Raw genomic sequence first — 14,016 nt, forward strand, 5'->3', positions numbered from 1 at the left:
CGTTTTGAAGCCTGAAACCCAACAGGAAATCTGTTATTTAGAATTTTCTTGGCAAGTTTTGTGCCATTTTTTGCCATTTTCAGGCATCATATTTTAACGAACTCTTCCTAGAGATTAAATGATATCAACATTATATTTAATCAGTCTAATCTAAAGGCCTTAGTGATTTTAAATTGCGAAGATCTTGAGTTTTCGTTGAAGGGCGTGTCCGTGGTTGCCTGATAAATTTTGATGTTTCACCATTGAAATAGAAGTTGTTATAACTCAGCCATAAAATGTCCGATCTGCCCCAAACTTCACACGTTCGATAAGAGTCCTTGTTACGGTAGCGTGCTGGACAAACAAGACGAGATACAAAACAAACAATATATTTAATATAAATCTTCAAGATGAAACAGGCAGGAACAGGCAGGAACACAGAGAACTTCCACACACGTTGTGATAACATTAAGGACTGCCAAGAGACTGAAAACAAAGACTGACTTAAAGGGTGAGAACTGATTACAGACAGGTGAAGGGAATAACACTAACGAGGGCTAAACCAAATTACACAGATCAACGGGGGGAGACAACGGGAGAAACCAATGACAAAATAGACGTGAATGTAACATTATGCCCCCCTCCGAATTGGCGCATCCTCGCGCCATAGAAAAACAAAACAGACAAAAGGGGCGGAGAACCAAATAAACAGAGTCCATGAGGGAGGGGGCTTCGGCGGAGGACCCAACCCCAGGAGGGGGACCAAAACAAAAGTCCAAGTGGCCGACAAGACAGTCCAAGGGGGCGACGACGGTGGGAGGAGCCAGGGAGGACACAGGAGGGACCCGGAGCAGGAGAGGCTGAGCCAGACCCAGAGTGCAGCTGTGATGTCGACCAACGGTGGAGCCGACGGAGGGAGGAGCCATGGTGGAGGAGGGGCTGACGACTCCAGGGGGCCAACCGACAGAGGCGGAGCAGCTGGCAGAGGAGCCCAAGGCGGAGATGGAGAGCCGAAGATCCTGGGCGACACCGAGGATCCGGAGGGCCAAGGCGGAACTGGAGGCTCTGGCGACCGAGGCGAAGGTGGAGATCCGGAGGTCCGCGGCGGAGTTCTGGACTCTGAGGCTGGAGGCGGAGCTGATGGATCCTCCAGCCTGGACGCCGATGGAAACTGGCAGACCTGCGGCGAGCCCACTGCACAGGTGGTGGACTGAGGGTGAGCAGAGGGGCTGTCAGGGGACAGCGGTGGCCATTCATACGGAGACATAGGCAGAAGAGGGGGGGTGGGTGGGAAATCCAGACAGGTAGATTGATCATGACAGATAGATAATTCGGTATTGAAGTCTATTAAATCACCAGAATTATCGTCCATAGCTTCAGAAAAGAAGTCAATTAAGTCCCCAGAGTTATTGTCCATCTCACCGTCAGCGGTGGTGCAGTGGGCAGGTCTCTCCATTGCCCTCACTTGCTCCACATCCACCGTCGTGGATGTAGTGGCCGGCTCTCGCACCTGGTCGGACGTACAGGACTCTGGCTCTGTCGCTCGGGGCTCAGGTTCCTCCTCCGCGATGGGCTCGGGCTCACACTCCGCTTGTCGGGGTGATGGTGGGCTGGGCTCTGGGTCTTGAGTGGGGCTGACGTCCTCCTCGACGATGCTGATAGTCCAAGAAGATTCATAGGACGCCAGCACCCACTCGATGTAATCGGCGATGTCCTCTCGAGGACCCTCCCTGGACAGCCGCGCTTTGGTGGCGATGTTTAGTCCAGCACGGTAAAACGTGCACAGGCAGCTGTCCGGGTAGTGCGTGAGTGGTATGAGTTGCACAAAGTCTCTGGTGTGGTTCCTCTGCTCCAGGAGAATGATGAGAACGGCAGGGTTATCCATAAAGAAAAAACAAAACAAACACTGAGAAAAACGAAAAAACAAAACGCAGGGGGAAATGCCGTGAACTGTTTTGGTCGGTCCTTCTGTTACGGTAGCGTGCTGGACGAACAAGACGTGAGACGAGATACAAAACAAACAATATATTTAATATAAATCTTCAAGAAGGAACAGGCAGGAACACAGAGAACTTCCACACACGTTGTGATAACATTAAGGACCGACAAGAGACTGAAAACAAAGATTGACTTATAAAGGGTGAGAACTGATTACAGACAGGTGAAGGGAATAACACTAACGAGGGCTAAACCAAATTACACAGATCAACAGGGGGAGACAACGGGAGAAACCAATGACAAAACAGACGTGAATGTAACAGTCCTGGCCTAATTAAGATATAATTATAATCATAGCGCCACCTGTTGGTGACAGGATATGTCATGCTTTACACTAACTCAGACATATCATGTTCAGTCTGCAACTTCATGTTTGATCAAAGTATATCCAGTTATAGTCATAGAGCCACCATCTGGCAGCAGGAAGTTTGGCACATATATTTGACTTTGACCTATTCCTCCTATATTTACTATCTTAAATTCATATTGCCCACCTTTCGCTGTTTTCCTAAAGCCACCGGGTGGCGATGAGCATGGGTACGAGGGCCCTTTCAACGCTGCTTGCGGCTTTAATTTTTATTAGTTTTTGTTACCATACAGAATATCGCTTGTATTACTTTACTTTGAGCATGCAGCAAACAGGATAAGATGCCTTCTGTATTAATGCATAATACTATGTATGAACATAATAATGTGCACATTTCCTCCAGTTTCCTGCATCAGTATGACACTTGTGTTCATCCAGCAGAGACATTCAGGTCATCTCTCACTCACATGTCTTCTCCTTTAGTGTATCTGCTGGTCAGAGTTCACCAGATCTAAACTAATATAAGCATGAGCCTGTGTTTCTCTTGTTTTCTCATGCATATGATTGGATTAGGAACAGCACAAAGTTTAGTATGACGGCGACATTATGCTTTCTGTCCTGTTTTCCAAACACAAGTGGTCATGTTTGCAGTGTGTGCTGGTGTTGCTGGCCTCCCCCATGCATTTCTGTGTGTTTTATGCGTGTGTTGTGCCGCAGGTGTTCGGTTCAGAAGGACTGCTCCAGCGGGACTCTGAGCCGCTCGTGGATCAGCGCAGGGGACGGCATCCAGCAGTGTCCTACCATGACCATCACGCCCTCAGAGATCAGCATCTCCGCAAACATGAGGGTACAACACACACACACACACACACACACACACACACACACACACACACACACACACACACACACACACACACACATGTCCACAAACTCACTCAACTACAGCTTTTGTGAAATCAGAGCATCATGTAGACAGTAGTCACATGTTTCCTCTCAGGGTTTCATCATTACACAAACAGACCTCTCTCTGCTCTCAGACACAGAGCAGATCTATTAAAACAGCTAATAAACAAGAAATGTCAGATTAGGGCTATGGATGTTAACTCATGAATCACAGAGCTGTCCTTGATTAATTATGATTAATTGCACCTGACATTAAATGATTAATATGATTTAAAATCAGAATAAAGCGAGTATTTAGTAAATAATGTTTCTTTAATATATTAATATGACAGCAAAACCATCAGGGCTTGTACTGCCAATACCAATTCCTTTGTTAAATGTTGAGAGTAAACTAATTACAGACAGTTAACAATATATTTGACTATTTTTAATGTTTAATAGGGAAACTGCAGATTATAAGACTACTGTAGCAAAAATACAGAACATGATCAACCTTATAACAACTTTAATTTAGATACAGCAAGCATCATCCCATAACCCATAATGAAACATGTGCTTTACCTTTGCCTTTATTTATGAGAAATTACTCCAGATGTTTCTCCCTTCCTATCATCACTCGATCCTCTTTGAATATTTTCATTTGAAAGCTTATTATCTGCATTAATACACTGCAAAAAATGCTTTTCTTACTTAGATTTTTTGTCTTGTTTCCAGCCAAAATATCTAAAAAATCTTGAATCAGGAAGGATTTTCTAGACAAGGAAAAATTATTATCTTGTTTTTAGTAAAAACAAGTCAAAATGAAGTGAGTTTTTGCTTAAAACAAGCAAAATAATCTGCCAATGGGGTAAGAAAAAAAATCTTATTTCAAGCAGACAACTAGATTATTTTTCTTACTCCATAGGCAGATTATTTTGCTTGTTTTAAGCAAAAACTCACTTAATTTTGACTTGTTTTTAATAAAAACAAGACACAAATTTTTACTTGTCTAGAAAATCCTTCCTTATTCAAGAATTTTTAGATATTTTGGCTGGAAACAAGACAAAAAATCTAAGTAAGAAAAGCATTTTTTGCAGTGTATGCAGGATGAATAAGTAATACAATTGCCAGTCTGAGGATTTCATGTTGATATGTGTCTGTAAGGATCAATCAATCAGTATTGCTCATGCTCATTGCGGTCAGTACTCACTTTAAGAGCATGTTTATGCTGTGGACTGATTTGCGAGTGAAACAACAGTCACACAAATAAACAACACCGTAAACGGGCTGCAGATTGCTCTTAGTAAATTTACAGGTGACCAATCCAGAGTGTGTGAAACACAACACATCTCAACAGAATACTGACACTGAACTATTTCATCTGTGCATCCTACAATACAGCAGATATTGAACATTTTAAGACAATATGTAGCTTAGATGGTTTGTTGTAAGGTTTGCTCTTACATGTGGTAGACTGGAAGATCTTGTGGGACATTTATGAGATTAGGTAATTAGGTGAGTTTCTGTCCTGGATGGATCTGTCCGCCGCCAGAGGAAATGACTCTTCAGCCCAAACAGGAAGCAGGAAACAGGAAACAGGCAGCGCTGTCAGGAAGTCTGCCATCCTGACAACAATAGAGCTCAATGTGGCGTGTGATAGCAGAGATGAGTGTCTGAAGAGCAGGCCGGAGAAGTTCATCAGCTCAGCCTGTGATCGTTGCGTCTTCAGATTCAAACACGGCTCACGCTCAGAAATACTCTGCTGGATTACACACTACAGGCTGAATGTCATCAGCAAACCACCGCCTTGGAATTATAAGGTTCTTTCAGAATTCTGAGCAGTTTTGAGATATTGAGCTTCAAAGTTTTTGGGTTCCTATAGACCTATAGTTAGAACCCTTTTTGTTTTCTAAAAAAAGGCCCTAAATGTACACAGCGTACAAAAGAAACATCACGTAAGGTAAATAAAAAATATGTGAATAACTCAACATCAGATAGAACCTTATAATTCCAAGGTCATTTCTCACCCTAAAATCCAAAGAACAAAAAGCCATTATGTTTTTGAAGCTGTGTTTAGAATAATTGTTGCTGTATTTTAGAATGTTTTGCCATATGACCCCTGCTAAAAAAAAAAAAAAAAAAAAAAAAAAAAGCTTAAACCAGCCTATGCTGGTTGGCTGATCTTAGCTGGTTTAAGCTGGAAGTAGCTGGTTTTAGCTGGTCTCCCAGCCTGGCCAAAACCCCTCTAAAACCAGCCTGCTGACCAGCTAAAACCTATTGTTTTTTACAGCAGGGACATGATTTTCAAGACGGTTAAGCAGACAGATTTCCTCTATCTGTGTTGTGGTTTTGGGGATGAGCTGTGGCTGTGTGTTTTACGATGTGGAGGCAGTGTGTGCTGATCATGTGCTTCTCTCAGAATGTGGGGATCCTGATCAACGGCAGCATGCCGGACCTCCAGGGTCTGCAGGTGGAGTGTTATTACGGCACAGGAATCGCCACAAACGCCACCGTACATCTGGACTACGGCACAGAACAGATCCAGACCTGCCCTCTGCCACCCTCTCACATGTATCCCAACATCCCCTTCGGCACAGGTACGTACACAAACACACGCTGCTCTGAATCTTGGGGAAATAATCCCAGTGTACTGAATGTACTGAACATTTCTAAGGCTTTCAAAAGCAGTTCAGTGCAAGACGAGACAAAAAGCAGCCAGAAACACACAACGTACAGCCTTTGCCATATATTTTTTTCAGCAGATGCCGAGACATTATTGAAATTTCACCCCAGAATAGGTTTAGTGTCTTATATGTAGTGTATAATAATTTGTCTGTGTTTAGATCACGTTACAGTCCCTGTGGCCATCAGGGTTAATGGTGTTCCTGTGGTTTCTGGAAGTTTCATCATTTACGAGTGCAAACGAACGGGAGAAATACACCTCAAAACAGCGTGAGTAAACACACACACACACACACACACACACACACACACACACACACACACACACACACACACACATATAGTCAAGACTTACTCACAAATAGAGCTGTAAAATGATTTAATGCTGTTATGGCTATGACTAGAATCCTCGCAGGACAAGATATTTACGTCATGCTAACGTATCTTCCATACAAATCTGTATTCTGTGGTGTAGTGAAGGTATAGTTCAATCTATGCCCTCATTTCTACTGTTGCACCATATGTGATATAATCATAGAGCGCAGATTGTTATTAGCATAGAGTCTTCATTCAGCACAGTGTTCAAGAGTGACTTCAGATGGAAATAACTGTGTAAAGTGCTGCATGTCAGTCAGGTGTGTGTGAGTTCATTTACATGCGGGCGTCTGTGAAGGTGATAATAAGCTCAGGGCCGCAGGAGAAGCTGTGCAATGTATAACTTCACATCTATAACAGCATCTTCTGCATCATCCGCATGTTCATGTCGTTTAGATCATTCACAGCAGTTCTCACTCTTCACACTCGTCTATATATGATTCTGAAAACCGCTAAACTGAGCGCAGCTTCTCCACCCGAGCACATCACACCACTGTCAACCACTAACACTAGAAACATTTCACCACAAAAAAAAAAGAACTTTACAAAATCATGTCATGATAAGCATGAGTTGAAGTGTAGGTGTTTTTAACAAAGATAGAAAGACTTGTTTATGGTATGGGTGTTTGAGATGATGCCTGGATATTCTCAAACACACACACACACACACACACACACACACACACACACACAGTCGGCCCCCCAGAGAGACTCCCAATCAGACATCAGTCACTCCAGCGTGAGATACAGTCTCTGACCACAGTAACACCCCACTCACTCTCTCACTCTCTCTCTCTCACACACACACACACACACACACACACACACACACACACATGTTTGTTTTTGTGAATTGTGGGGACATTCCATAGACATAATGGTTTTTATACTGTACAAACGATATTTGCTATCACCCTACACCTACCCTACACCTAAACCTAGCCCTCACAGGAGACTGTGCATATCTTTACATTCTCAAAAAAACGTATTCTGTATGATTTATAAGCCTTTTGAAAAGTGGGGACATGGGCAATGTCCTCATAAGTCACCCTCTCCTTGTAATACCTATGTCATACCCATGTTATTACACCAATTTGTGTCCTGATATGTCACAAAAACAAACACACACACACACACACACACACACACACACACACACACACACACACACACACAGACACACACACACACACACACACACACACACACACACACACACACACACACACACACACACACACACACACACACACACACACACACACACACACAGCAGTGCTGGAGTTTATCTTAAACAAACACACACTGCCTCTCTCTGTCAGTGATAGCGGTTTAATGAATGCTGGGGTAATTGTGTGGCTCCGCTGAAGCTCATCTGTGTTTGTGAGGATGAAAGCACTGTTTCACAGTCACTGTCTGATCCCAGTTCTGTTAGTCAGCATGTTTCACACCTGCACATGTTTACTGAGAGACTCGACCGCTCCTCACATTCACATAAACTGTGTTATCTCTGTGGGAAGGTCACTAAGCAGTTAGCAGTACTTCATTGGACTGGTCTTGTCCACACGCATAAACACTCTTTTAAAGCTGTAAGACAGAGCTTCTCAAAGTGAGTCGCCCAAAAGATTTATTTAAAGGTTTAACAGAGGATGTGATCAAAAAAGTTTGAGAAGCACTGCTGAAAGAACACACTTATGCTTCCACAGACACATTAACTGCTTCCTTCTACAGTTCGTAACAATCCCTTAGGCCCGTTTGCCAGTACTTTTATGTGAGCACAACAGCATCTATGTGGCTAATCTGTGGATCATTTATCATTGCTTTGGCACAAAATACATTGTGTCATCTTTTACTCAGAACCACCCCCCAAACTATGTGAACCTTCAGGCAAATATGTAACTTTACATTCTTAAAATAAAGTTCCTAAACATAACAGAAAACCAAATAAGACAGTTTGTTGCATTTCTACAGTAATACTGTAATATTGAAATATATTCCAAATTTAAACAATGAAATACTATCAAGACCATTCAATGTGGCTGAACATGATGATAACGATGATAAAGATGTTGTTTTAAAAATAGTCCATAGCACAACACAACACAGATAAATAATATCACTGGAATTATTGAGAAATGTGACCCTGGACCACGAAACCTGTCATAAGGGTACACCTGAAAGCCAAATGAATAAGCTTTCTATTGATGTATGATTTGTAAGGATAGGACAATATTTGGCTATGATAAAACTATTTGAAAATCTGGAATCTGAGGGTGCAAAAAAATCTAAATATAAAAAAAAATCACCTTTAAAGTTGTGCAAATGAAGTTTGAAATTACATTTTGGTATATTCACGGTAGGAAATTTACAAAATATCTTCATGGAACATGATTTTTATTTAATGTCCTAATGATTTTTGCTAAATTCTGAAAAATCGATCAGTTTGACTCATACAATGTATTTTTAGCAATTGCTACAATTATACCCTGCTACTTAAGGTTTTGTGCTCCAGGGTCACAAATGGTACTAAAAAATGTGTCCTAGCGAATGTTAAAAACAGTGATGTTCAGAATTCTGCTTTTCTGCAAAAAGTCATGTAACACAACCTGATTTATGAAGGTCCATTCCTGGCCCTCAGTAAGGCATGAGCAGAGAATGAGGATGTTTCTGTGTGTTTGTGGTGCTGCAGGTGCACAAGCTGTCTGAGTACACCATGGCGCTGTTACTGGGACCCAAAGCTGAATGTGTGTGTTTCCAGCAAAGACAACACACCGGGTATCTTTCTGGAGGTGAGCCGTCACACACTCACGTCACAGCACAGCATTCACATAGATCCATACACTGGGGTTTAAATGAAGGGGTATAAGAAGTCACAAATATGATTTACAGTGTCAGATGAGACAGAAATATCTTCAATGTCTATATTGCATATCCCAGAGAAAGCAATATAGATTGATTCTCTGTCCAAACCCTAGAGAGGTGTCCATCTACACCTCATCATAGACATGATGCTTAAATAATGTGTCCTTCAGCACAGAATGCAATCCCAGCATGCACTGCAACAAGCTCAGAAAAATAATTAATTCAAGGTAGTGGACGTAGCAAGAGAAATGTTCAGTGTAAGTCTGAAATCTGCCTGCTTAATCAATATATTTGCTTTAGACACAAGCCAAAATGTCACTTGTGTAGGCCAATGTAATATTTTTTTGTTTTTGTTTTTTCAGCTTTTCACGATAAACCTAAAAACATTTTATTATTCAGTGCTTCATTGAGTGACATTTTGGCTTGTGTCTAAAGCAAATATATTGATTAAGTAAGCAGATTTCAGTATTACACTAAACATTTCTTTTGCTCTGTCTGCTACCCAGAGTCAATCATTGCCCTGAGCGTTTTTGCAATGCATGCTGGAATTACATTCTCTGCTGCTATTAATAAAGACAACTTTAAAAGGCCTTAATGTTTATTGTGATGTGTTTTTCTGTTCACTAGAAAAATGAATAAAATGCAGAATAACAGTCAGTGAAGCTATTCACTGTTATTTGCTTTTAAACAAACTAAAACTAGAGCTAAACGAGTTTAAACTGAAACTATATGTGACACATAACTCATGCCACTGTTTTCAGTGACAAATGATGATGAATCAGAGATATTTACACATAGATAAGAGCTAAAATCACATAAAAAATCCCCAAAGGGAAGTCATAAAAAACAAACACATCCTCTGTGTGCAAGATTATGAATGTGATTCCTCAACCGTTGTTAAGCTGTCATACATCAGCTTGTCTTTCTCTTCATCCACCATACTGGATTGTGCTGCCTATCTTATGGAGCAGCCTTCACTGTAGAGCACAACTATGATTCCTTACAGTACCGCAACAGAGCTTTATGCTTTCAGGAATGAAACAGATTGTGTAAGACATTCATTCTGTGGAAAGAGGAACGCTGTATGTGAGACAGCTGACACTTCACATGTTCTAACTGTGCATTGATGAATGTTGAACCTCATTTCATCCTTAGCCTTAGTCTGCTTACAGAAAACACTGCCGATAAGTTAATATTCACCCCAATTACACTATTAATGGTAGTTTAACCATACAATGTTAGACAAAGTTTGTTGCACCAAAACAATCATAATGACTTTTTTCATTTGAATTAGTTTTCATATTTATTTTTTTTAAATTGTTCATCCTCTGTCTGAACCTTAAAATGAAACAGGCTGTGTTTCTATGTTTGTCCAGAGACATACTTTACACAAACACACTCACAGATACGCTTGAGCAGCTCGCTGTTGAACACACTTACTCGTGCTCCTGGTAATCGAAGGCATAATAAAGACTTAAGGAGGGCAATACAAGTAACTTCATTAAACTGTGTCATTAAATTCATTCAGGTGACTAACCATAAAGAATCAGACTAATTTATTCAACTAATTTGCTTTACAGGATTATTTCAGACTGTTCCACTATAACAGTAATTTCCCTGAAATGGAAAACTGGCAACAGAAGCAGATGATTTACTGTGATACTGACCATAACACACATGCTGAAACACTGAGAGTGAACAACACATTACACTCCGTTATGAGTTTCAGTGCGACACAGAGAAATGTTTTAAAGGGAACCCTGTGTATTAAAACCTTTATGGCTTAAAATAATATAAATTGTAAAAAAAAAAAAAAAAAAAAACATAAAAAATGTTTGTTATTTAAAAATCCATGGTTGCACTCTGTGAGCTACTGGCGCTACCTGTTGCTATTTTTACTGAAGCCAAGCTCGGAAAATAAAATACTGATACGATGCCACATTGTATGGCTTTTGGTTGTAATTTTCAGTCGAAGAGAAGCGATGTAAGTCTTCACTGCTTTCCTAGCAATAAGAAGAGGAGAAAAGAGCGGGAAGATGCCTATGGACGAATAAAACTTCCTAAAGACCAACATCTTTGTTCTCTCCACTTTAGCCCTGATGCCTTCTAGGTAATTAGTAGACCACAGCTACTGAAAGAGCTAACAAACAGCAGAGACAAGAAACAATAGTTGTCAAGACGCCACAGCCAATGAAGGAGTTTCTCAGTGTTGATTTCACTAGACCTCTGGGGGTGTTTGGACTTCTTGTGAAGAAAAATCGATGGTACTGCATTTGGTTTAAGCATACACTCACAATTATTGGCACCTGTACGCTCTTTCAATAGCTGTGGTCATCACATCAGTATTTTAATGTGCTATTGTTGAGTTGTGTTGTTGTAAAAATAGCAACTGGTAGCAGCAGTAGATCTCTGAGTGCAACCACTTGACATCATTGAAATATATAGTATAATATATAGATATAAAGATTATTCCACCAGCCAGGAACGGTGAACGAAAATGTTCTGGAAAGTGATTTTTGTGCCTCCTTCTCCCTTTTGGGCTTGTTGAGGACCAGTCAAGCTGCTGCATTCTGAATCATTTGCAGAGGTTTGATTGTGCATGATGGAAGTCCAGCTAGAAGAGCATTGCAGTAGTCCAGATTAGAAATGACAGTGGCCTGGGAAAAAAGTTGTTCAGCATGCTCCATTAGAAAGGGCCTGATCTTCTGATGTTCCTGATGCACCTGCATGAAACCTGCATGATCGAGTTTGCAATGTGGTCCTTGGAGGTCAGCTGGTCATCAGATTACTCCAAGATCTCTGACTGAATTGTAATTGTTGATGAACCTCGCTGGATGGTGTAGAGTTGGAGTGGCAGGGAAGACGAGAAGCTTGGTCTTTGCCAGGTTTAGCTGTAGGTGATGATCTTTCATCCATGCTGAGATGTCCGCCAGACAGCCTGAGGTCTCTGCAGCTACCGTTGGATCTTTTGGTTGAAATGAAAGATAGAGCTGTGTCTCATCAGCATAGCAATGGTAGGAGAAGCCATGTTCCTGTATGATGGGACCCAGTGATGTAGTGTATATGGAGAAGAGCAGGGGTCCTAGAACGGATCCCTGAGGAACACCAGTGACCAGTTGATGTGTTTTAAATACCTCCCCTTCCCAGGACACTCTGAAAGACCCACCTGTGAGATTTAAAGCAGCGAAGTGGAGTTCCTGTGATGAGAGGGTGGACAGAAGGATCTGATGGTCGATGATGTTGAAGACTGCAGACTGATCTAACTAATGATTTGAAGCAGTTTTTACAATCAGCAGGGATTCAGTGACTGACAGTAATGCAGTCGAAGTTGAGTGGCCACTTATTATATGTTATTCTCATTTAAGTGTTTTCACTATGAATGGAAGGAGAGAGACAGGTCTGTAGCTATCTATAAGTGAAGTGATTAATGTAGGTTCTTTTGAGCAGTGGGGTTACCCGAGCCTGCTTAAATGCGATGGGGAAAATGCCTGTGAGGAGAGATTGCTTGGAGAAGGTGTTTTGGGTCTAGAGGGCATGTTTTAGGATGGCTGGAGAGGAGAAGTTTTAATATTTCTGGATCAGTGAGGGAACATAAGGAGCAGAAGGGAGTTTTAGCAGTGGATGAGGTCGGTTTAAGTCCCTATGTGTGGAGCTGAGAACTGACTGCTGATTGCTCTGGTTTTGTCTGTGAAGAATGTGGCGAAATCATCAGCTGCTAAAGAGGATGATAGAATTGAATATTTTGAAGAGATTACATGTGTCTGAAGCGCTGTTGATCTTGTTATGAAGATTTGTCAGTGTTGACTACAGCAGAGAAAGCAAAAGCAAAAACTGATACATACTCAGGTCTATTGGCTGTCTTGATTTGCACTATTTTCTCTCGGCTGCCCTGAGTTTGGACCGATGTCCATGGAGGCCATCGGATAGCCAGAGGTTAGAAGGGGTAGCACGTGTGTGCTGGCCTGGAGGACAGATATTGTCTAGACAGGAAGTTAAAGTGGAGCATAAAGTGTCAGTTGTTTGCTGTCATTGCTCACAGCATCTTCATAGCTCTCACATATCAGTAACATAAAGCATGGATAGCTGTTTAAATATATCTACTGTTATATAACTGTTATAGAAACATCTCTAGTTACCTAGATGCTGATATGTAACTATAGATTGCCATATCTATACCTCATAACCATGAAGATTTCAGAAATGTAGCAGTTTAGTTTTAGTAATTGTTATGGCTGGACAGGAGAGGAAGTTTTATGTTTATTTATACAGTACAAAAGTATGATTTCTATGTGATTTTGAAACAACTACATGCATTGCTGAATTGTGCTGCGTAAAAACAGTCTACTGGGAAATATGTGGCAATTCAAGAGACACTTTGGTCAAAACACATCAGGAAAAAAAAGATTTGTTGTCTTTTTCTCATATGCTAACACTCCATCTTTCCATAAAAACATTGTGAGGCGCAGAATGTGGTGTGATTGTGTTTGTACAGCCATAAATAACTGCTGTTTGCATTTTCACTGTGCCCACCCTTCCTCTAGTGTTGCCTTTTTCCCTCACACACACACAAGACTGCTTGCATTCATAGTTCTCTAAACACTGGTCAGTATTGTTTTCAATGGATCTCATTTGTTCTCACCTTTTGTTTCTGTCCCAGAATTCCACGTCCTGTCCCAGGATGGTGGCCTATGATGTTCCTCCACTGCCCACTGGAAGCACTCATGTCTTCACCCTGGAGCTCAAGAACATAGAGCATGTAGGACTCTACTGTCTGCACACACACACACACACACACACACCAGTGGTCTTGTCAGAGCTCTGTCACAGTATTGATGGCTTTGGTTCACACGGCTCATTGCTTATTTGACTCTATTCAGTCACTCCTTGCTGCTGTCTATATAAAATAATATGGTGTATGAAGAGCCTGT

The 14,016-nt window shown here is 41.4% G+C and overlaps 1 protein-coding gene across 1 annotated transcript in view; it reads left to right on the plus strand.

The window, feature by feature from the left end:
• The window catches only part of plxnd1 (plexin D1), a 74,020-nt gene that overhangs the window by 16,571 nt on the left and 43,433 nt on the right, over window positions 1–14,016 (plus strand). Inside the window, exons 5-9 of the mRNA XM_073819063.1 lie at window positions 3,002–3,131; window positions 5,589–5,766; window positions 6,013–6,121; window positions 8,916–9,015; window positions 13,746–13,844. Coding sequence (XP_073675164.1) covers window positions 3,002–3,131; window positions 5,589–5,766; window positions 6,013–6,121; window positions 8,916–9,015; window positions 13,746–13,844 — 616 coding nt within the window. The remainder of the gene's footprint in view (window positions 1–3,001; window positions 3,132–5,588; window positions 5,767–6,012; window positions 6,122–8,915; window positions 9,016–13,745; window positions 13,845–14,016) is intronic.

The sequence above is a fragment of the Garra rufa genome, chromosome 15, assembly GCF_049309525.1.
Source record: "Garra rufa chromosome 15, GarRuf1.0, whole genome shotgun sequence".
Classification (NCBI taxonomy): Eukaryota; Metazoa; Chordata; class Actinopteri; order Cypriniformes; family Cyprinidae; genus Garra; species Garra rufa.